At 36.3% G+C, this 25,495-nt stretch overlaps 1 protein-coding gene and 2 pseudogenes across 1 annotated transcript; 2 read left to right on the top strand and 1 right to left on the bottom strand.

The window, feature by feature from the left end:
- Positions 1-1,484: 1,484 nt before the first annotated feature.
- On the bottom strand, positions 1,485-3,609 carry LOC128183375 (uncharacterized). The gene is made up of 7 exons (XM_052852364.1): positions 3,343-3,609; positions 3,026-3,224; positions 2,653-2,760; positions 2,255-2,453; positions 2,016-2,146; positions 1,809-1,856; positions 1,485-1,629 (listed from the first exon to the last, which is right to left on the bottom strand). Exons 1-7 carry the CDS (start codon positions 3,415-3,417, stop codon positions 1,529-1,531), a joined length of 861 nt encoding a protein of 286 aa, XP_052708324.1. The 5' UTR covers positions 3,418-3,609; the 3' UTR covers positions 1,485-1,528.
- A 4,664-nt stretch (positions 3,610-8,273) lies between these two features.
- On the top strand, positions 8,274-15,710 carry LOC128183373 (protein enabled homolog; annotated as a pseudogene).
- Positions 15,711-16,333: 623 nt separating this feature from the next.
- Positions 16,334-20,252, top strand: LOC128183372 (caskin-1-like; annotated as a pseudogene).
- Positions 20,253-25,495: the final 5,243 nt, after the last annotated feature.

The following is a 25,495-nucleotide window of genomic DNA, read 5'->3' as shown; positions in this document are numbered from 1 at the left end:
AAGCAAAGATTTTTAAAGAGTATTTGAAAGGTGAGATTGAAAATTTTGAAGAGTTTAAATGAGTTAAATTGAATGAGGTGTTAGGCATCTTGTACATGGCTTTGCATAGATCATCGCTATTTGTGAATAAATATCTCGCTTGATAGTCCTCGGAAAAACAAAACACTTATGAGGTTAGTTACTGACTCACTACGGAAATATATTGGGTTGATCAATCTCATAGACGGCTCGGCTTCGCCTCGCTATCTATGAGATTGATCAACCCAATATATTTCCGTAGTGAGTCAGTAACTAACCTAATAAGTAATAATATTGTTCTTACGACTAAATACCTTGTTTTTACCACTTGTACCCCGTTCGAACGACCAGTTATCTCAAACATTCTATTTTGTATCTCATTTGATAACTAAGTGCAACGTGTGTATGAATTAGCAAATGATAATAGCAATGGACAGAAAGTATAAAATACATATTTTAATTGGCGAAATTCCAAAGATGTTAGTGATAGAAAACGCAATTCTCGTGGTATTCTCGTTATCACAAACAAAATTATAATAAAAGGAAACAGACTTGTTTTCGCATTTGTACAATACATGACTTACACATTCAAATAAATAACTGCGAAAACAAATAAAACAAATAACAAAAAAAACAATCATATCTTTTAACACGCAGCATACACATTCTAAATAAAAATACAGTTTTTAAGTTATGTTCTATATGCTGCTAAACTCTTTTCATCAAACAGGTACATGCACACTATTTGGATTTACCGATCCTCATTAAACAATTACGATAAGAAGAACATATTAATTTTTCGAAGAAAGTACTCTATGACACTCATAAGATGACAACGCATAAAAGTTAAGATCATCATATATAAACGTTAAGAATAAATAAATGCAGGGGGTGGCAAAACATCTCCATTTTTACAATAAACAGTATACATGGAAATATTTCCTTTGCTTTATTTTCGCCCCTTTTTCCCTTGTTGTCAACGGGATAGTTAAAGACAGAGCGAAATGCAACAGCTTATTTTTTTTTCTCTTATAAAACAACTTTGTCTGAGCGAATTCATTTAAGCCGGGGCAAAACCGTTAGCAAGTAAAAAATGGCGAAATTTACACTGGGCAGAAATAACACTGTATACTAACGTCTAATTAGAGTTAATGAGTGGGTGGGTGGGTGAATGAGTGAGTCAGTCAGTCAGTCGACTGACAGTCAGTCAGTCAGTCAGTCGACTGACAGTCAGTCAGTCAGTCAGTCAGTGAGTGAGTAAGTGAGTCAGTGATTAATTGAGTGATAAATAAGCTTAAGTTTATAATTTAAACAATGCGTCAACAGTTTCTTGAAGCTTTATCAAAACTATATTATTAGATGAATGTCTTTGGAAACATCTTAAAACAAATGCAACTTAAATACACAGAATATCTATGTACATGGTATTCAAACATCAATCCTGAAAACCTAACATTTGGTTATAATATATGTTTTTGTTTGAGCAAAATAATTATTTCAATGTAATTCATTAGACATTTGCATGGTCAATCAGCGGTTGTAATCTCGTTTCCTCCGTAAGTGTATTTCTATGAGTATCAACACTGCCATTTTGGTCGGCTAAGGAATCAGCTGAAAAATTATTACAATTCATACACTAAAATTGTATTACAAATGTTTAAATCCATACGAAAGACAAGTATATCAATCTTTATAAGAAGCGATTAGATAAATGAGAGTGAAAATATCAAATATAGTTGTTAGTTTACATGGCAATTTGTCTCATGATATTGAATAATGAATTTTTGTACCTTCAGTCGTCGTCTGTTCTGTAGGAATGCAGTATGTTAAAAGCTTACCTATAACAAAATATAATATACACAAAACGCAAAGAAACATGCATAGAGCTCTACTCTACGACTTTAAAGACGATTTTTTTTAGTGTGCTCATGCTTTAAACAAGTGTTGTAATCATTATGATTCACGGCGTATCTAAGAAGACGTTCAATGGTACTTACGTGTTACTGAAGTGCATACATCAAGTGCTGAACGACCATGGGAAGTTGGCCCTCGACCAATGCGTCGAAAAACAAGGAAGATTAGCAGGACAAATACAATTGTCATTGGGACACTCACGCCAATCACTATGCTGTTACAGAACAAAAACTACTCGTGTTTAAAATACGATCGGAATGCTAAGTATATAAAGTACTTTAATTTAGATAAGTGGTTACTTTACGACCGCATGGAATCTTACCTTATCTTAGATTCAGTTTGTGAAGACCCATTTTTCTCTTGAACATCCCTACTGCTTGACGTTGTGTTTGATGATGATGATGATGATAATGATGATGATGATGATGATGATGATGATGATGATGAAATAGGTGCGTCTGTTGTTTTTGGCGATTGACTTATTTCTTTTGATCTGTTGACGTATTCATAACATTCAGGATCTATCATTGATATAAAAGCAATCTTTACTTGATCTTGAATTTTAAATCAGACTCGAAACATTATATCCAAAAAATACATTTCAAAAATAATCTTAATAGATTTAATTTAACAGTTTCGTATCTTAACCATTTTTTTAATCAATGCATAGCATCCTACGTAGGTTATCAATCATATTGAAGTAAAAATCCAGGTACTAACATCTAAAAGCATTACTGGACGAATACATCGCTGGACATTTTTTACAAGAAGCTTTAGAATTCCGCTGTATTGTATCACCTCCAAGATTGAATTCTGCGCAAACATTTCCTGAGATAAGAATTTTTGTCATAAATGTATCAAATCAACTCAACCTGCATAATATATTGGTTACGAGAAATTTTCTTTACGTTTTTAAGAAGTATCTCACTTAAACAAACTTTACCTCAAAAGTAATTTGTATACATGTATTCTTTTTTATATTTATATATCACAAATTTGTAAAGTTGAATATAAACAGTGATTGGAAGATATTTTAAGAATTCAAAGTTCAAAAACGTCCGTTTCAATCTTTTAAAATTATGTATTTATTTACCAACTATAAGTCTGATTGGCGCGCATACTTCAACTGTTGCATTCATCCAGGCATTTATAACACAGTGATAAATGTAGTTAGGACAGGGGTGAGTGATGTTTTCGCAATTTTTCCTTGCGGCCGCTTTTTCCCACTCTTCGTTTGTTCGTGGACATGATGAAACAATCTCTGCAGTTTCTCTGGCCAAGGGACAATTTGCCTATTAAGTGATTCAATTCAGATATTAACTTCTCGATATATACCAGTTCAGTCAGAAAAGTTACTCTGTTAGAAAAATGCTTTTTACAGCTAATCTATGAGATAAAAAAAATAGTTACCTCTTTCTTCGAAGCCAGTCCACAACTTACATATAATAAAAGCGCGGAAATTGTGAGAATATTAAAACTCAACATGTCACCATATAAAAAAGTCTTTTTTCAAAAATAGAGTTCGTAGTCCTGCACGCACCAAGGTTCACAAAGAAAATCAAGAGTTCATGAGTTTCGCATGATGTTTTGAGCTCTATGCCAAATGCGGATGGCCGCCTGGTGCTTCTAGTCAACACTATGAAGCTCTGTCTGATATGTGTGCTTGTCTGAGGTACTGGAATATTTGATCCGGATATTAACATAGATACCCTTGGTCTTTAAAACTTTCATTACGTTATGGGTTTTTTAAGGGTATTTCCTTTTTCCGTGTGTTATGTTTTATATTTTGAATATAAGCAGATGAATCATACACTAGAGTTTAGATAACGATTGTAAAAGAGCGATTTTAATTCTCTGGTAATATAGGTTAGCTTGTACCAACAAATAATAATCGTGGCGCTGCTTGGGTGCATTTTTTTTCATTCCTCTGTTTACACGTGCATGAAAAAATAAGACAATGTTTTGGCGTCGATTTCTGAGGCACTACAGTACATGTAGAGCGGTACCTCATTGATCTGTTATCAAGCACATAAGGAATGCAGTTTAGCACACCGTCCATAGGTGTTCGTATAAGTCAGTTTTGGTGAATTTTAAAATATTTGATTATAAACATATCCATGTATACCCCGATGATAACAAATAGTTATTGTTTTAATTGTTATCGTTTACATTTTTAAGTGGTGATAATTTGACGTTTGCTCATTAAAACTATCGAATTTGCTATCAGGATTTTTCGCAACAAGTAATAACGTTAAAAAATATATGCTGCGTAATTCTGTACTTTAAAGCATAAAAGCATAAAATAAATTCCTCAAAATAGCAGATATTCCCTGGATTTTTTTTTACGAAATATAAAGAAAAATCCCCTATTTTATGATGCACTGACTATGTTGCACATCAGGTTAATCACAATGTGACAAAGGTGTGCAATGAGGGGGTATCTCTGTGTCTGAATTTGTATTTGAATAAACAGTGTTACATGATATCACAAACAAAAATGTTACTCCCTGGAAGTGTAATTGTGTGTTTGTTACCGCTGTTTTGTTGTTGTTGTTGTTTTGTTGGTTTTCGTTGTTGTTGTTTTTTGCGGGTTTTTTTTCTGGGGGGGGGGGGTTGCTTGGGTTTTATTTGGCGTGGAGGGTGAAGGTGCTTTGCGTGTTTGTGTGTGTCTGTGTGAGTATGTTTTTTTTTTTTTAATTTGGCATAATCTGTAAAGATTAAGATGAATTTTTAAAATTACCGTTGTTCTTCAATACCGTGGTTCTAATACCATTTTCGCTTTTAAGTTATGTGCAAACAGAAATTCGGTTTGAACACATAGATTTTCTTTTATTCTATATGAATTTTTCGTTGACTATATTGGAAACATAAATTTTACCTCTGCATTTCAAAACTATGGTATGGTTATTTATATATACATGTATATATTACGTACTAAATCAAATGTATTGCGATTAATTTCACGTTTCATTTTATCTAAATTAAACATTATCTAATCTATTTCTGCAGAGGGAATTTTTAAAAAAAAAATTATTTGATTAAATACGCATAATAAAATGAAATTTTTCTAGCAAACACATACATGTATTTAAGTCTCAAGAGTTATCTTCCATTTTTCGTTATTTACGTTTGATCGTTGTAAAAGTAAAACAATAATTACTTGAAATCTATGGAAGTATTCGTATGATATGGCTTTAGTCTGATACATGGAACTAATGGAAAGACTTACAAATGAAGAGAGAGAGAGAGAGAGAGAGAGAGAGAGAGAAAAATGGATGGAGGGAGAGAGAGATAGATGGATGGAAAGAGAGATGCATGGAGAGAGAGATGCATTGATGAAGATATATAGATATATACAAATGAATGAAGAGAAAGAGAGACATCAATAGAGAGAGAGAGAGAGAGAGAGAGAGAGAGAGAGAGAAATATATCTCATTTTTACAGTTGATAAGTACAGGACACAAAAATAAAATATTTGTAATAGGACACGACGCGACCTTTCTACATGCTTCTGCATCTTAAATTTCTTGGGAAAATTTTCAGCTGTATGTACTCAATATGATGCAGTGACGCCCTAGTAATACTTTCGTTTCGTAATCATTAAGTTTAATTTTTCTAAACATCTAGGAGATACAAGTACTATAACATTCATATGATACATATAGAATATCGCACTGTTGTTTTGATCTCGGCCCTGGTATCAACCCGAGCGGTTGGCATCGGCCCAAGCCCGTCTCTCCTACTAGATATATGATACAGTATTTGTTGCGACCTTCGCCACGTTCCTAGCATCCTTCAGTACAGCTAGCGTTTAAAGTGTTGTCTTTTTAAAAAAGTAGAAGTTGGTCATGGATATTTTAGATTCTTTCGCTTTCAAATCACAGTTCACGGTTCGAGCTGGATATATAGGATACATTTACCACCTGCAAGTGTCACGTACTCTCACGTGAAAACAAAATTAAGCTAAATATCTCAATGGCTAGCATGTATCACCAAAGCTAGATATCTCTCTGTCTAATCACCATAGCTAAATTTCTCACTGGCTTATCACCATAGCTGAATATCTCTCTGTCTCTTCACCATAGCTAAATATCTCACTGTCTTATCACCATAGCTAAATATCTCACTGTCTTATCACTGTAGCTAAATATCTCACTGTCTTATCACTGTAGCTAAATATCGCACAGTCTTATCACCATAGCTAAATATTTCACTGTCTTATCACTGTAGCTAAATATCTTACAGTCTTATCACCATAGCTAAATATCTCACTGTCTTATCACCATAGCTGAATATCTCTCTGTCTTATCACCATAGCTAAATATCTCACTGTCTTATCACCATAGCTAAATATCTCACTGTCTTATCACTGTAGCTAAATATCTCACAGTCTTATCACCATAGCTGAATATCTCTCTGTCTTATCACCATAGCTAAATATCTCACTGTCTTATCACCATAGCTAAATATCTCACTGTCTTATCACTGTAGTTAAATATCTCACAGTCTTATCACCATAGCTAAATATCTCTCTGTCTTATCACCATAGCTAAATATCTCACTGTCTTATCACCATAGCTAAATATCTCACTGTCTTATCACTGTAGCTAAATATCTCACTGTCTTATCATCATAGCTAAATATCTCACTGTCTTATCACTGTAGCTAAATATCTCTCTGTCTTATCACCATAGCTCACTGTCTTATCACTGTAGCTGAATATCTCAATGTCTTATCACTGTAGCTAAATATCTCACTGTCTTATCACTGTAGCTAAATATCTCACTGTCTTATCACCATAGCTAAATATCTCACTGTCTTATCACTGTAGCTAAATATCTCACTGTCTTATCACCATAGCTAAATATCTCTCTGTCTTATCACCATAGCTAAATATCTCACTGTCTTATCACTGTAGCTAAATATCTCACTGTCTTATCACCATAGCTAAATATCTCTCTGTCTTATCACCATAGCTGAATATCTCTCCGTCTTATCACCATAGTTGAATATCTCACTGTCTTATCACCATAGCTAAATATCTCACTGTCTTATCACTGTAGCTAAATATCTCACTGTCTTATCACTGTAGCTAAATATTTCACTGTCTTATCACCATAGCTGAATATCTCTCTGTCTTATCACCATAGCTGAATATTTAACTGTTTTATCACTCTAGCTAGATATCTCAATGCTTTATCACCGTAGCTAGATATGTCAATGTCTTTTAAACATAAAGCTAAATATCTCACTGTCTTATCACCATAGCTAAATATCTCACTGTCTTATCACCATACCTAGATATCTTAATGTCTTATCACCATAGCTGAATATCTTACTGTTTTGTCACTCTAGCTAGATATATCAATGTCTTATCACCATACCTAGATATCTCACTGTCTTATCACCATAACTAAATATCTCATTGTCTAATCACCTTAGCTAATTATATCAATGTCTTATCATCATAGCTAAATATCTCTCTGTCTTATCACCATAACTAGATATCTCACTTTCTTATCACCACAGCTAGATATCTCACTGTCATATCACCATAGCTGAATATAACACTGTCTTATCAGATCTGTCAGTGGCAAGCAAGAAGAATCGATCGACTGCATAGTTTTATCCCCTATCATTTAACTTAATCTTTTAGGTCTCTGTTTAGATAGACAGATCGAACCATTCCAGATAGATTGCAATCTCTGCAAGAATGTGTTTAGCGTAGCCTTTTTTTTTTAGAGTCAGTCGGTATGGATACAACACATTCAAAATAAACGATTTCTTTTCTTTTGTTTTTTACTTTATCAATCACGTCATATTATCGGTTTTTTTAAAGGTATTATATAAAGAATAATGACCCTTTAAATGATATTTTATAAAGTATAAGCATCGTTTGTAACATATACAAAAATAGGCATGCATCTGTAGAATACCCGTATTCCTTTTTTTTTTAAATGTATTCATGTAAAAAAAAAACTTTTTTTTTTTAAAATTTTAAAATCGTTGCACGGAATTGAAAATGGTGTGAATAACAAATATGATTTTGTCTTATCTATGTATATTTTAAAATCGTATAAAAAAACAACATAATTATATAACTGCACGTGTATTGTACTTTCGTTTTCAACTCTCTGAACTATATCAGTATAATTATGTCACCAATGATATTAATGCATGTTTTTTTTTTTTTAAAAACCGAACGAATCGATCTAAATGGTTCCCATACAGACTTCAGAGACAGAACAAAATCCGCGATACCAAACTTTTCTGAAAGATATTTTAACGATCTAATTTTCACGTTCTCTTTTTAAACATAGCCTTTTAATAGAAAACAGAAAGATCGTTACTAGAATTTTTTCGCCGTGTTTGCGAAACCGCACTTAGAATTGGTTCCCCGCCGAGAAACACAATACCCTGTTTCTAATACCTGCAGTATTGGGTCAATATGGGACGGTATGCAGGGTATAGTTCCATGCAGTCCCAGACTGTGTTGGAAGCTTTGATCAACGAGACATTTAAACAATGGAATTTAAACTTAAGTTAAATTAAAGTTACTGTTTTTTCTCTAACGTGAAGGAATCATTAGTTCAATAAGCCGCTTATTTCGCTAAGTTACCAGAACACAAGAAGTTTGTATTCGATCGGTCGACCCGAATTGAAGCCCGCACAAAGACCGCCGAAACACACTTTTGGCAGTGGTTAATGTGCAGTAGATGGCTCTACTCAAGCCGACAGAGAATGAATGAAATGGTTGGCATCTGCTCATGTTTATATGTATTGTGAAGTTAAATTGAATGGAGTTTTATATTTGATATCCATTTAGGAAAAATTGTGAACTTCTCAATTTTTAATTAAACATGTCCGATCGACGAAGTTCTAGAAGCCCGGGAGAGATTGTGTATTCGTATTCCCAGGGAACACTCATCAGATCTCGGGACATGGAGGGCGATTCAAATCGCCGGAGACGTCATGATCAACCAAGAGAGAAGAAGGAGAGAGTAATCATCTTGCGTCAAAATGGACGATCAGTGTACAGGAATTTACCGGAACCGGAAATAATAAGAGAACGTCGGGTTGTGAGATCCGTATCAAATCCCACATACGTGTCTGGTCCGACAGGGTACGTTGTTCGTCGAGCAACCAAGTCGTCAAAAAGTTCATATTCATCCAGAACCGGAACCGGAAGTACTACGCTGACAAGCACAGGATCATCCGGCAGCTACACAGACACTTCTGAGACTTGTAGCACGTGTTCGGTTACTGATAGTACAACGTCCTATGACAGCAGGCCCGTGTCGATTCGTCGCCGCACAGTGCAGCGGCGATTTCCGTCGAATGAGATAGAAGGGTATGCAGCAAGACAGTTCCGGTCTCAAAAACCCGGATCCTGGAGGATTATTCAACAGAGAGAGCCTGGATCGATTGTCGAAAGAGAGAGGCGTGAAGAACCTGTCTATACAGAAGTGCGGAGAGTAACAGAGACTGTACGTAGAGCACCAAACCCACAGGCCAGCAACAAGGAAGATGACGGGTCGGCAACTGAATCAGAAACTGAGGACACATACACAGATGAAACAACATCTCAGAAAAGTGTCATTGAAAAAGGATTTCAAGACCGTATGGATGAGTACAGGTCGCAGAAGTATCGCAACGTAGCGACCCAAATGATCACCCATTATGTGCCACAAGAAGAAGAACCAAAGGAGGAGATCATCACCCACAATGTAAATACACAAACAGAGGAACAGGAAAGAAAGCGTCCACCAAAACTCCCGAAAGATAGATACAAAACGGCCATTATCATACCAGAGACCACGCAGAAGGCATATCATACGGACGATGAGATTGAAGTTGTCGTGAAGAAAGATCCGGGCCTAATAGAGGAGATAGTGAGGAAACCGGAACCTCCCCCCATTCTGGTTCAAGAGATCGATCTCCGGCCTCCTCCCCCGGAGCCCGTCCCCGACAAGAAATTCGGACCAAAGAGGAAATATATCCCTCCGCCTCCGGTAAGTTTGCATTTGTTTTATTCTTCTCTAGATAACTGTTACATTTATTTGTCTTAATTGTGGGGTGAGATAAATCTGACGGAAAGAAAAACAGAAGAGAGAAAGATAGACAAAGAGAATGAGAGAGAGAAAAAATATGGAAAGTGACATGCGGAAGAGAGGGAGGGACAAAAATACAGAGATAGAGAGAACGAAGCAGGAAATTTGTAGAGAAAGAAAGAGATGCCACGAACGTTTGCTTTAAAATACTGCTCCTGCTTTTAGAAAAGGAAAAGCTTGTTCCAAAGAAAGCGTTCAATCTTCCTACCAATCTAGGATTATATCCATACAATTGAGTTTTAATTCGCCTGTCTGACCTGCCACACAATGGATGCTTTATGGTATCTGTTTGCGATCTCAAAATGTTTATTCGTTGATTTAAATCCCTTATAAAAAATGAACACCTAAACCCGGACAATAAAAGGGATGAATTGAATCAATGGTTGATCTAAGGTATACTTAATATGTTGAATTTACTTCAAGAGATCAATAGCAGTTTAAAATTGTACACGGCCAGGCACACATATATACACACAAACAAACAATTCACTACACACTTGTCAATTAAAAACCACCATGGTGACATAATTGGAGTACACAGTTTAATAGAACACAACAAATCATTATTTTTCCTGTGTTTTTATTGCCCGTGTACATGTATAATATTAACAAAACTCAAAATTACATAATTATTATTAAAAAAAAACCTTTAAATTACCTAAATAAACTAATTAAAAGCAACAGAGGCACACATAAAGTTAAACTGGACAGGAATTTGTTTGCACCAAATATACCTGGATACAGACATGTGTTAAATCGCTAATAACCAAGAAAGATAACGCATGCATGTACATGCATTTTACTTCCGTGTGTTGCCGCATTTCGTAAATCACATACTTTTCTTGCACGGTATTGCCAATACAAATTCTAACACATTTAATCCTTAAATGTATGTATTCGGTTTCATTTAATTACACGCAAGGCTGTACGTAATATAGACATCTTGTTTACAATCTTCTCAAATATTTTTTAAAATTATTTTGATTTAGGGATTGCTTTAAAATATATTGATTTATGTCAACGCTGAGTGGGTTTAGATTCTATCTGATATGCAAATGTGAGTGCCTTACATCTTCATTGTCATTGCAAGTGCAAAATTAAAGTGGGACTATTTCTTTTTTTATGCTTGAAAGTTTTCAAATATTTTTGTAAAACGCTTTGATATATGTATTGAATCTGTCTTTGAATGAGAGATGCCCTTGCCCAAGACATAACCTTGGAAACAACAAAGATTTTTTTTTCAAATCCTATCATAGTTTACAATGGAACTATATATGTAACGAAATACATACTCAGTGCATGTTGACCAACTACTATTTAAATTACGTATATCCCCATCTTTCCATTCCATTACTCTTTATACCTCTCTCTCTCTCTCTCTCTCTCTCTCTCTCTCTCTCTCTCTCTCTCTCTCTCTCTCTCTCTCTCTCTCAGCGACACCTGTGTATCTGTGTAAAACTCTGAAACATTGACGACAGGTTGAGTATCGATCTGTTGTTGTAAAGACACTTAAAACAAACCTGTCTTCAACAGAATACACTTATATCAATGTAAAACAAATTCCGATCTGAGATCGTATCCGTTCTCTGGTGTTGTACACACCTTGTAGAACTCAATAGCTGTTAAATTGACACAATATTTCCTTTTTAAACGTCTGATAGCTACGATTGAATCGTTCTCTTGTCTGGTGACTATATGGGTCTTAAAAATCCAAGCCGCATTGACGAAGTGTGAACTCTTATTATGCGAGTCTGCCTTGGCAACATCCAAGGACCGTGCTAAACGGAAGGTTAAAGTGAAGCATTTGAATCGTAAATGTTTGTGTATTGGATACCGTTTCCAATAATTTCTCTGTGGAATATTCAGCGAATTGAAACTGCGTAATAAAATCGAAACCTGTTGTATTCATATGACCGTGAGGCAGGCATACGTGATGATGTGGATGATTTGTAAGAACGAATCTAGTGAACCTGATGTGTTAGAAACATGCTGTAGACTCTGAGTTATATATAAACCAAAGTGATCCATGGTACAAATGGATTTTATATCACCATCAAGGACTTTAGTAGAAACTAAATGAGATAGTACAGTGAGTATGTCTAGTGACGACTATTATTCCGATGATTCCTCGGGATTTTCCATGGGTGAACATATTCAACGCCGGGCGGACAGGGAAAGGTACATGTATCATGGATCCGCTGGACCAGGATCACGTGACGTCGGAACTCAGATGAAGACCCACTATATTCTCGACCCTCAACAATATTTTGCGAGAGTTCGGGATGTTGGGACACAGACGAGAGAAAATGCCAACCACGTGATCTATAACCCAAGGATTTTGTCAAATTCATATTCCGAGGCCAAACAGCTGAAGAAACAGGATAAAGAATACTCGTTCGTATACGATCGCGATAAGGAGGAGTTATATAGAGTAAGGATAAGGTTAAAACCTCGTGATGGCGGTAGAGAATATGACTCCTGTTCTATGAGATCGTCTGATTCTGTAGAAGATTCGAAGTTCTCTCATAGTGTTGACGAATTATTCGATGATTCAGGATACACGCGTACCGTTGGAACGCAGATGAGCACAAAGTACATAGTTCAGGAATCTAGACCAAAAGCTATAGTAAGGGATGTAGGAATACAAACCAAACTGGCGAATAAATACGCGCCAAGCCAAAATGAGATGGACCAGATGAGGCGTAGTCGACTGCCATTGTCTAAAAATGTTGTATGCTCACTTCCGAAAACATGGCGGAACGGTTCGGAAATGTCTGCCTCTGATACGGGTTACATGTCTGATTTCAATCGCGCGTGCAACGTCTCGTCTGCTCCCGCTCGTTCAGAGAGACTTTATGAGACACTCAAACAAAGTAGGTCTGCACATTATAATGGAAGTGATTCTTATAGGGGCTTTGGCAGAAAGAATAAAGGGTCGTTTAGAGGGAGTAACAAACGTGATGCTTATTTAGTCAACAGCAAAGGGTCAAAATTATTTAGAAATGTTGCTATGGAAAAAGAAAAACTTGAAGAGCAAGCTTTGATTTCACACAGTGATTCCAACAGAAGACGTAGAGGTTCTGTGTCAGAACGCAGTGTTTCCACCCAATACTCGACATCAATTGAAAAAAGCAGATCAAAAAGACAGTCGAAGAATCGAGAGGAAAGTTTCGAACTTTCGAATTTCGAATACTTGGGCGAGCACTCATCGGTTCGGTTAAAGAGCGAAATTTCGTCCACGAGCACACAGACACTAACAGAGCTCAGAGGTCCAAAGGTGTTCCGAAATCCAGTCAGGGGTATTGACAGTGAACAGCAGCCAACTGACTGTCAGTCGCTGACAGTGGGAACTAGCGTGATGCATCATGTCAGTGACAGTGAATCGGGTATTGAGATTTTGTGTGCTCCGCCCATGCTTGCTCAAGAGAAAGATAATATGTATACTAGAGACTTTACACCTACCCCTGTAGAAATGGTTCAAAGCAGTCATCATCCGTACCAACCGAAAGAAAGTCCCAGACGTGAAGTTGTTTCGACAACAGCAACAACAGTCAGCACCGATGAACGGTCCCCGAGTAGACCGGATGCTGATATAAAGGATGATCGGTCTCATTCTGTGGAGATAGGTTCAGAGCCTGATGTGATGCTGGCAGAGTTCGTAGAAAAGCCCGTCAAAAAGCCACGTGTTCGGAAAGAGAAGGTATTTAAATGCATGCGGAAGGTTTAATTATTCATAAAGTCGACGTCCCTGCCGTGATATAAGTTCAAATATTGAAATTATTATCCAACGTTCATTTCATTTCTCTTTCATATCATTGACGTTACAAAAAATACAAATACACATGTTGGTAATCTTGCTATATTCGTCACCCATTGGTTTTGCGTCCATTATGTTTCTAAATGCCGACTTGTTAATTATAATGTTTTTGGAACAGGTTTAGTATTTGCTTAAATATTTCATCAACTAAGACATCGTATCTCTGTTTTAAGGCTTTATTATTTACCTAGGACATGTTCAAAGACTATTTACCCCCTCATCCCGAAAGGCCAAAAGGCTGAAGTCAAAAAACGAAAAAGATATATCTTTTGGATATTTATTCATTGATTTTAATCATCTTTTGAAATTGTTGCCCTTAGTTTGTTTGCCTGATTACTTTTTTATTTTAAAATAACAAGGTAAATTTATTTTTTTTTAACTTGTTGTTACACAGGTACATGTACACATGCATGTAATTTGAGCTTAATTTTTTTTATTATTATTTTTTTTTTCATTTTTAAAGTGTGGAATACTAAGTCGTCAAAATGGATGAATTAATGCTTTGTCAATATTTGAAAGTCAAAAATTGAGTTACATGCGGGTTACAGCTAGAGGATAGAATTCTGTGTTTTGTTAACAAAGCTCGAGTCTTGTTATTGTTCACATAACAGTTGTATTGGTTTATTAACATGCATGACAAATAATTGATACCCTTTTTTATCAGATGATGCTCAAACAAGTCCTTTAAGTAAACATTTGATGTTACATTGCATCTTTAGGGGATACATTCCTTACATGCGCGTCTTGTATGAATTTATAAATTTGGATACATACAGGTACTGCATGTTTTACGAAATATTGAACTCTTTTAAATTGCTTCAAGAGACGCAACCCTGTCTGTCTTATTCAGGTTTATATCGCCAATATTTAAACTCCACAAACATAATTGTGTCGCTCACCTTGAAGAAGGTTTTTGATGCCTTTATACAGTTGAAGATATATAGAAGCACATGCATGTAACCTTATTGTCCGTTCTTAATGGCAAACTATAATTGGACAGTTTATGTATAATATAGATTAAGTTCAGTCAGTGGCAGAGAGAGAGAGAGAGTGAGAGAGAGAGAAGAAAGAAAAAGAGAAAGAAGAGAGGGAGAGAGAAAAAAGAGAAAGAAAGAAGAGAGGGAGAGAGAGTATTTCTTTTATGTACCACTGATATAATATTATATTTTTTATCAACATACCAATCTGTTTATCAACTATAAATCTTTTTTTTAGTAATTTTTAAAAGTAGATATTCTCCTTTCAGCCCCCGCCTCCTCCAGACGTTGCCATTCGCGTGGGCGGAGGGTGGATGAAGGAAGAGCATCACAGAATACAGCACCGTCCCTTACACCGAAAGTTGCAGCCGACGTCCGATCGGATTCCATTTATCCGTTCTCAGTTCCGATATGCTCGGTCCAAAACCCCTGTGGTTAGCAGAGAGCGCAAACACACGGATAAAATCCGATATGCATCTTTTATACCATAATTGAACAAGCTTAATGTGATGCTATTCCTATTGAAAATCTGTGATATGTTACAATTGTCGTTATTCAGTTCAGTTGCTTTTCATTTATATTTTGTGATAACTGTATATTTATAATTTAAAGCTTTTTGGTTTAGTGTAATGCGTGCATACAGTGTATGGGATAGTTGTTCAAGATTTTAAAAAATATCCAAGACGTATTTAATTGAATATTGACTTGATTTCGAGGGTAAAAAATCAAAATTATATATATTAAATATTATCATAAAATAATCATATTGCTTATTTATTAGTTTCTGGGGTGCATGTACGCCTAATGCATGAAGTACTTTGTTAATATTTACATAGAGATATATTATTAGTAATAAAAAAAAAATAAAGCAAATTGTACTTCAATATGTTTATAATATCAATATAATTGTGTAATTATAACGAATAACAATTGTTAGTTTTTTTTCAAGAAAATTGAATTAGATTTGTATAGAGAAATGCATGACATGCATGACTCAAAGAAGACATCTTGGTAATTACTTTAAAGTTATAATACCAACTGAACGCAAGGGAAATAGAATATTTATTTGAATGTTTAATCCGGTAAATGCATATTATGCAGGTATGACAGTACGCGTATGCAATTTACATGTACTTGCATACATGTACCATTTCAGCATGCGGTTTATATTCTGCTTAAGATAAATTTATATGAATCTTTGTAACAACTATAAAAACGCGCAATGCGTTTGGCTGGCAATTGTCGTTATGCATTAATTTAGGCAATGCAATTTAATCATAGTTCATGAATAAGTATTAATGATGAAAATGAAAATTAATTGAAATTTCGCATTTTAAGAATTTGTAAATACACGTAAGATCACTTTTCCGCAAGACCCCAAGCAAGTTAATAATGAAGTAATTATTGAATATGCTTCGCGTCACTCAGGTGAAAATTACAGGTGTAAGTTTCATTCACCGCAAGCATCGAACTCAGCGTGTCACGTGTCAACTGTCTCTTCTCGTAGCCAAGGAAACATCAATATATACTAGTAATCAAATATGGCGACATGATACTTGTTTACCTTCGCTAATTTGCCCACACTCGTTCGCTTGTGGATTTTGAAATATGGTAAATATACATGTAGGTGTATTCACAGACATCTTGGAAATGTAAATCTTAGGAAAAACTGGTTCGACTCGTTTTGGAGTAATTATTATTTTTGGATTTAAAGTCCTGGTGTGTTTGTCTACTTATGCTTTAGTGCTCTATAGGTAAGAATTGGAGGTTTTATTTCACGGAGTTTTAAACTGCAAACAAAATTATTCCTCCACACAAAGCCGACCGGTAAACAAGCTAGCCGATCGTCATGGGTGATTCGCAATCACACAATCAAAATGGCGAAAGTGAAGTCTGTGACTTGTCGTAGATTTATGGAGTAGGTAATAGATCCTGGATTCCAATCGATGTGTACGTTACTTGGATCGTGTGTGTCATTTTGTGTTAACATAATTTTCAATATTTGATAAAAAGAGAGGGATATTTTTGATTGATTATACAAAAATGCCTGAACAACGAGTGGTCGTACGTCGGCCCGTCACGAAAAGAGCTCTTCCCCCGACACCCAGCGAGACGGAGACAGAAACGGATTCTGAGACAGTGACGTCATATTGCAGCACGTGTACGCAGACGACAGCGAGTACCAACATCATTGATGACCGGAATAGAATGATACACAGGAGGGTGGTGAAGAACCCCCGGGTTATACATGCCGTGATTGAGAAACCTCCCAGAAACAAAGTACGTGAGAGAGAGTATGTGAAGCCTATAGAAAACTCAATGGAAACTAAACAGTATCTCATTAAAAAGCACCTGACTGATTCGGCAAAGTTTCAGAATAACGGAACACAGTACTCAAACTACGAAAATATTAATGTTGTCCGGAAGCCTGGACGTCGGCCGGGATCGGCTTCTTCCGTGCGTGCTGTCAAAACAATCCGAACTGTGACGAGTGCTCCCGAGGGAACGGTTCGACGACGAGTCATTGTGAAAAACAACGAGAATGTTGTTCAGAGGAATTTTGATGAAGGCCAGGTTGTGAGACGAGTTATACGGCGTGTGGAGCGAGAGGAACCACAGAGGGTATTGGTGGTGCGTCGTCCGGTGGTGTCCGAGCGCGAGGGTCGAGTGGTGCGCCGCATCATCACCAGAAGTCGCCCAAGTTCCTATAATGGAAGAGATGGTGGCGAGCCTATTATAATCAGGCGGGAGAGACCCAGCTCGTACCACGCCGGTATGGCGAAAGAATATGAACAGATTCAGCAAGATGAAACTTCCGCCACTGAAGACGAGACGGAGAGAGTAGTCCGCGAATATCGTCTACAAAACAACGAAACGAGGGCTGTCAAGCAGCTAGAGGGAGACCGCTGGGTGGACGAGTACGATGTTCCCGACAAAGAGGTCCGCAATGTTGGTGTACAGATGACCACAAACTACGTGGTTCCAAAGCCGCCGGAAAAGGAAAGTCGCACCATTGGGACGCAGACCAAACAGAAAACACCTCGTGAACCTACGCCCCCACCACCCCGTGAACCTACGCCACCACCACCCCGCGTCCCGACCCCACCGCCCGCTAAACCAAAGAAGAAAAAGAAGAAGACAGTGGTAGCTCCCCCGCCACCGCCGCCACCGAGAATCAAGACTCCCGAGCCCGAACCTGAACCAGTCAAGGTCAAACCCAAGCTACCGCCACCACTGCCTGTTATATACAGGGTAAGACAGTTACACGTGCATGCAAAGTATGCTTCTGCATGGCATATTATAGTTTTAGCAAAACGATATACAACGTTATAGTCATAAAACAATTTTTTGTCGTTAAAATTAAATTATGTCAGAGTGACAGATGTCGAAGGCTAAGATTGAGGCACGGAGGGATGTATGTTGATTAATAATAGACACGAACAGTTCTTAATATTATTTGAATATGCATGTACATGTAATAAATGTGCTTTAAATGCAAGTTTGCTCATTTAGATAAATAACATGATATATAAACTTTTTTTTCAAAATATGGGTCTAATATGCGTTTATTATTATGTATTTAATTCATTGACGGGGGTGTTTCATGTTAAGTTCAATAGCGAGACAAACAAACGACTTAAAGAACAATTGACGCTAAGTAAGGATTATGCCTCATTATTAGGAATTATTAGTCTGATTTAAGATAATTCTTACCGGAATTTAATAGCATACCTGCATGTTTTAAATAATAAAATGAAGATTATGTTGTGTTTGTTGCTTGTGGAAATAATTGTTTACAAGTATACACACAAATTGATTTTCATTGATTCGCTGAAACATTTATGGGTTTACCTGGTAACTGTATGTAATACAAAAAGTTACCAGGTATACCCTAAAAAATTGTACATGTTTATGTATTTGAATTTTTTCTTTACAATTACATTTCATTATAGACTAGCTGCAGGTCTGTAGCTCCCGGTCTGAACAATTTGGATGGACGATCTAGGACGTCCATTCCATTTTTTTTTTCAGACCGCGAGCTACATATACAGACTTGCAGCTAATTATAGACGTGCCCTTATGTATTGTATTACACCTCTATATGTATGTCATTTACAGAGGAAGGCCCGGCACCAGTACGTTAGAGTGGGAGGGGGCTGGATGAAGATCGACCATTACCGCAACCATCACGTGCCCCTAAAGATCTACGAACACCGGAGGGAGGCGGCCAACAACAAGTTCCTGTCCATCAAATACCGCTACACTAAGGACAAGAAGAAGACGCCTGTAGCCTGGGCTAAATACAGATCCAGGGTGGCTCACGAATCCTGAGGATTATCGATAAGATTGGCCTCCACCTCCGCCCTCGGGAAAATTGCAAAAAAAGAACGGCATAATGTATGAAGATCCTTACGGATGGTAGTTGATTGTGTAGGAATGTAGGAAGAAAGTGGCATTTAAATAATTGTTTTGTTTCATTGTTGTATACTCTTTCCTGGAAGATTGACCTACATGTATATACAAATGTAGGTGGCATTGAGAATGGTTATATGATATTGAAATGGCCATGCTTACGCTCATCGTTGTGCATAAAATATAGATAGGATCTCTCTAAATTCCACTTTAAGACGGCTTTCTTTTCATTCAGTCTATTTCTGTTTTAATTAGGTATACATTTGTATTTTGGAAATTTGGCGATTAGAAAATACTTTTAATATAAAAAAGTACATAATCAATTAATTATACTTACACATTTTGAAAATGTCTTTTGATAGCTCATGTATAGTAGTTCTGAGATTAGCATACATCTTTTTTTGGGGGGGAGGGGTATTTTTTTCTTCTTTTGTTTGTTCGTACAATGTTATTTCAATATGAATGTGTATCGTTATAGATCTATTTTGTGATAAAAGAGTAATATGACAATCAAACTGCAGTTAACATTGAATTTATTACATTATTGCACGTGTTGCACGTGAAAACTGAGACACGAGCGTGCAACTCGCTAATTCATGTCCTATAACGGTAATATGTTTTCATGCAAAAACAAAATGATATATCATTATTTAAAATGAGTTTATTTTTCATACTTCCAACATTTATCATGCACGCATTATAAGAATTGTTTAACGCTTACGAAATAACAGGTTTCTTTGAGGTAGATAGTAGACAATAGTTTATAATATAATTAAATAGTGTAGTATATGCGCCAAGTATTTTGAATCAAGTTCGTCTCTGTTTTGTAGAATTTATACATAAACTTCTAGTCAGGTTTAGTAGTGTATAGTTGTGATAATGTTACACGAGAATAGACAGTATGTATCAATTGAAGGAACGTGCCTGCATGTACATAAATGTTTACCAGTTGTGATATTTTCTAACTTACAATGTTTTATAATAAATAGTTGTTTTCTTTTTTGTTGATTTTTCTTTTTTAAGGGTTTATAAAACACGGGGAGAGAAGTCAAGCATTTTTATATAAAAAAAGGTATTTCCGAGACATTAGAGAGGTTTAGCAACCCAACGTGTACGCGAACGTGTACGTGTAGAACGGAAAATATGTGCATTACGTCATCAGTTTGTGTAATGACGAATTTCTACACGTATGTACCCGAATGAACATACGTGTAAATTGCAAAGTACCCGTAAGGTCGAACTTGTAGCCTCTGTTTCCCTAATGTCTATTAATTTTAATAAACATGTTAACTTTTCTTAAGCCTGAATATTCAATGCATATACTGATATCTACCAACATAAATTTTCATTAGCGTTTAATTACTTTTTTTGGCAAAGTTATACCTAACCATTATATAGAAACATAGCATGATAGAGGGTTCAGCCCCCCACTTTTTCTCGCAGGAAAGATTATTGTTCCTAAATACCTTGAAAGATTGAGAAGTTGGATTCAGAAGCATACTAGCCCCCCCCCCCCCCCCCCCCCCCCCCACGGATTAGGAATTTCATGATTAAAACTGGATTTTCTTCACTTTACCCGTATATATACTATATAGCCAAAAAGAGGTAATATTTTGTGTCCGCGCCCAAACAACAACGAAGATGTTAATCACAGTTGTCATTGTATATAGTGGAGGATCCAGGATACCGATGCAGTTGTACTAGGTCTGCTGACAGGATCTGACTCTGTCTTTTGTGATGCCGAACGGATCGAACAATCTTTTGGTTGTGTAAAGAGGACCAGTGTATCCAGACCATGTATAGATCTAGATTCCCTGCCTGATTGGCCACCACTCTTACAACACTGGATCCAAAGTCAGTCAAATATTTAGGTTCCTATTCTCACCACAGGTGTTTGAGACAAGACCCCCTCTAACCCCCCCCCCCCCCCCCCCCCCAGTTTCTAGTCCCCGGGGTCCGGGGTAGTTGACTCTCCCTTTGATGGAAATTCAATTTTCTATAATAATAATGAAATTTTAAGAAAGATTTTGTTGCAAGAAAAGTCCCCCCCCCCCCCCGATGCTACGTGCCTGTGTTGTAAAGTCTTTATGACCATGCGTCTAAATTTCTTCCTCGCTCAAACAAGACACCTTTTATAATCCGTGACAGTATCCAAGCTCGGTGTTTATTTCTGAGATGACCCGTAGTTAATCATGCAATGAGCGGTCTGTAAAGAGGAGAGGACTCGGTACCTGGACCATTCATTATGTACTGACCATTTTTCAAACCAATGATGTTCGTTTTATCTGGTAGTCTTGTCCCATGATCCCCTGCTCACTGGTCCCCTGCTCTTCGATTGTTGTCCCCGATCGAAGAGCAGGGGATCATGGGACAAGACTGTTTACCTGGGTGTTACTAAAATGAATGTATTTCTCTACTTTTTGCAAACGTTGTCGGACATTTTAAAAATCACTAAATTGCACTTTTCAAATAAATTTAAAATCTGATTTTTTTTTTGGTGTAGATACCAGTAGCCTCAGAGAGAAAAAAAAAATATCATATCGATGTGAAGACGATGAGCAGATGATTAAGACGATACATACTGGGGTATTGCATGCGCAAATCTGGAGGGGTGTAGAGTCTGAACCCTACGGCGAGAGAGAGAGAGAGAGAGAGAGAGAGAGAGAGAGAGAGAGAGAGAGAGAGAGAGATCAACTTCCCTTATACAATTTAACTTATTAAATGTAGTTACTCTGTAATTATTTCGGTGTGTTCCCGTTTTGCATACATTTGATAATTGGGTATAGAACAATAGGTGTGAATTATGTTGTGATAGCAATTATAGTCTGCTTCCAGTCAAAGATTTTACCTGGATTTTTACCTGTGTTTTATCAGCACCTTTACGAGAATATAGATATTTTGTTGTGTTTTAGGTCTAATAACTATCACCATTTTTTTTTCATTTCATAAAATAAAGATAACGATATGTTTCCACTCACTGATCATCTTCACAAGATGTTGTGAAGATGATGGGGGACTCCGTGTCTCAACTTGGTTTCAAAATATGTAAAACGCATGTTTATAATTAGTTGATTGGTATCAACATAAAGAATATTATGAAAGGAAACAGACCTTTATCAAAAAATATTTCAATCTTTGAAGTAGAGGCTTTGACATCTTATGACATCACGGCTTTAGTATATATTGCGGGTCACTTTCTGATTTTTTAAAATAGTAGCTAAATACATGAAACACAAAAATTTCCGACAAAAATAATAATTTTAATACTGATTCGATAAGTTCTTATGACGTCACCGCTTTAGTATATATTGCGGGTCACTTTTCTGGGGGCTTTTCTCAAATCGGTCGTTAAAAACATGGAGCACAAAAATTCCGACAGAAATAATCTTAATATTGATTCGATATACTTCAATCTGCAGAAGGTTGAACATGCATGAATTAGGTCTACATTTGTTTTAGGTTTTGTGAAAATATATTTACAGTTTTTGAAGCATCCATCATAAAATTGACGACTTATCATCATATCATCAGGCACGTAGCATCGTTTTTGAAAGTGGGGGGGGGGGGGGGGCAGACTCATCTAAAACATCTTGACAAGCAAAAAAAAAAATAAAATGGCAAAAGGTTACTTTCCAAAATTCTGAAAATCCTAATCCGTGGGGAGTAGTATACCTTTACTTCAATTTCACTGATTATTTCCTTATTTTCAATTCATTGTTTTTTACATGGTCCCATACAAAAGTAGGTTGGGGGGGGGGGGCAACTACATGTTAATTCAATTTTTCGTACACTGTATGTAAATTTAAGAAAAATCTTTGCTGCGCACAAAAGTGGGGGGGGGGGGGCGGGGGGCAACTCCATGTTAATTCAATTTTTCGTACACTGTATGTAAATTTAAGAAAAAGCTTTGCTGCGCATAAAAGTGGGGGGGGGGGGGGCAGGCATCCCCCCTGCACCCCCCCCCCCCCCCCCCCCCGATGCTACGTGACTGATCATCATACAGTTTGTCTATTTTCTTCGATTATTCAAGCCAAAGCATAAATGAGAAATGTTTAGCAGCGTTTTCACTAGACACATTTCCTCTATTTATGTCAGCAATAATTGAATATTAAAATATAATTTCTCTTCAATCTTGTAACATGCACATGTACTTCCTTAAGTATACTTAAGTTTAATTGTTTAAATAAATTAATAAAATTGTTCATGAACAGCAGGCATGTTCACGAAGGTATCTTAGGACTATGGTGTGTCCTAAGTACATCTTAGGATACGTCTTAGTCTTAAGTCTGTTTCTCGAAACTCTCCTAAGTTTATATAGGAACCGCCGTAACTTTGTCCTAACTTAAGGACAACACCTACCTTGTCCTAAGACCATCCTAAATTTTTGGGGATATTGGGATGTTGTGAAGCCTTTTCTTAAGACCGGTATAATAAAACAATATTTTCCACAGTTCCATCATTTTCGACAAACATCAAATTCCTAATCCGGGAATGGGGGGGGGGGACATAGTCATTTATTCTATCATGTGTGTTCATTTTAACAAAATGACGTGGAGGGGGGCCCCGAAGTCTCACCACTTCCCCGTTACTACATGCCTGCCTGGGAGCTGACAAATTTTTAAGATTTTTTTTTGCAAATACTATCTCTGTTTGACGAATGAAAATTATTCACTTATGTTTTTTTTAATCTACACTGTACACTTAATGCGTTACATTCATTGTTTTGCTTTTAATAATTTTTGAAAATAATTATTTAAATGTCGTTTGCTAAAAAGTAAATTTACATCGGGTTATATAAGCCATGCGTGATCATTCCTGATTTTTATCACTTTATTTGGAAAAAAAATCTTTAAAAAAAATTGTAATGTTGAATGAACTGTATTTATATATTTTCGAAATATATTACAACTTATTTTTTTATTTAACATGTTCGTGTATTCTATATATTGCAGATTAAAGGGAAATTGGCTGTGTTTGTAAGGGTACATGTGTTTCCTCATGTAACGTTTCAAATTCTATGAAAATCGCGAGTTTATGTATATTACATATATGGTTGTAGAAGGTTAGGTTAGGATATCCTAACTTAAGATGTTCCTAAGTTACCGTCGAGCTACATCCTAAGACGTGTCCTAAGTTGATCTTAGGATGTTCCTAACTTTTTTCCTAAGTCATATCTTAGGAACACACTTATGTCATATCTTAGGAAAGTTTCGTGAACATGCCTGCAGATTGAAGTGTGAAATTAAATTCAAGAACATGCAAGTAAATGTGCTTTTATGCAATTTATATTATACCATAAAATAAATGTAAATATCAATTGGGAGTAGATATGTTTTATTTATTTTATTGTTAATAGCCCTCACAGGAACTGTGATATAGACTATAGCAATTAAGCAATTATCTCACCTGGTCAAATTCCCGTTACGCACACATTTTTTCTATACATAATTTTCAAATGTGTGCAAAACGGGAACAAACCATTATTTCAATTAACTGTAGTTCTTATCGCACGTGTCTATAAAAAAGTCATGCATGTAGGAGTGCAAGTACTGTTTGATTTTTACCAAAAACAAGAAATCAATGCAGAAGCAAGCCTTTGACAAGTACTATTTACATGCACCGTGCTGACTATAAATCGCTCTAGATTAGCTTTTTGCATTCATGCACGCGACAGTTTTGCAGTTTACATGCACGTGATAATCAGCGGATTCCTTTGTCAGCATTCAATGGCAAAGTCTGCCTATTGATCGAGCTTTTATTTGAAAATAATTTATTATATAATAGTAAACACTGGGCTAGCTGTTATTGATAAAATAACATCGCTGGGAGAGCTCGCTATATGCATATTAAAACTTTAAATCAGGGTTTCAAAAGAAGCGTAATTAAAAACTTCCATCGATAATTTTGTCCTTTGGGTCTGTATCACAGCCGTGGCCCGCAAGATTCTGAACACATGAAAATAATCTATGTTTAAAGTTCTTCAAATATTTACTTCTCTTGCTTCAGACGCCTATATTAGTTTTGAGAGAGAGAGAGAGAGAGATATGATCTAATTTGGTGTATAACGTTCATGTTTTAATAAGTGAAAAGTATTTCAGACAGGTAAAAATCCGATATGCAACACATGTATACACGTTAACACACTAATTCGTTCAGTAAGAAAGACTACCATTTGATCAAGTTGTTTTATACTCAGTCTACTATGTGTTCATTATTTATTTACACAATAAAATATTTTCTTTAGT

Source organism: Crassostrea angulata, chromosome 5 (genome assembly GCF_025612915.1).
Source record: "Crassostrea angulata isolate pt1a10 chromosome 5, ASM2561291v2, whole genome shotgun sequence".
NCBI classification, from domain to species: Eukaryota; Metazoa; Mollusca; class Bivalvia; order Ostreida; family Ostreidae; genus Magallana; species Magallana angulata.
The sequence above is the reverse complement of the archived record's forward strand: the minus strand, read 5'-3'. Positions and strand labels throughout refer to the sequence as shown.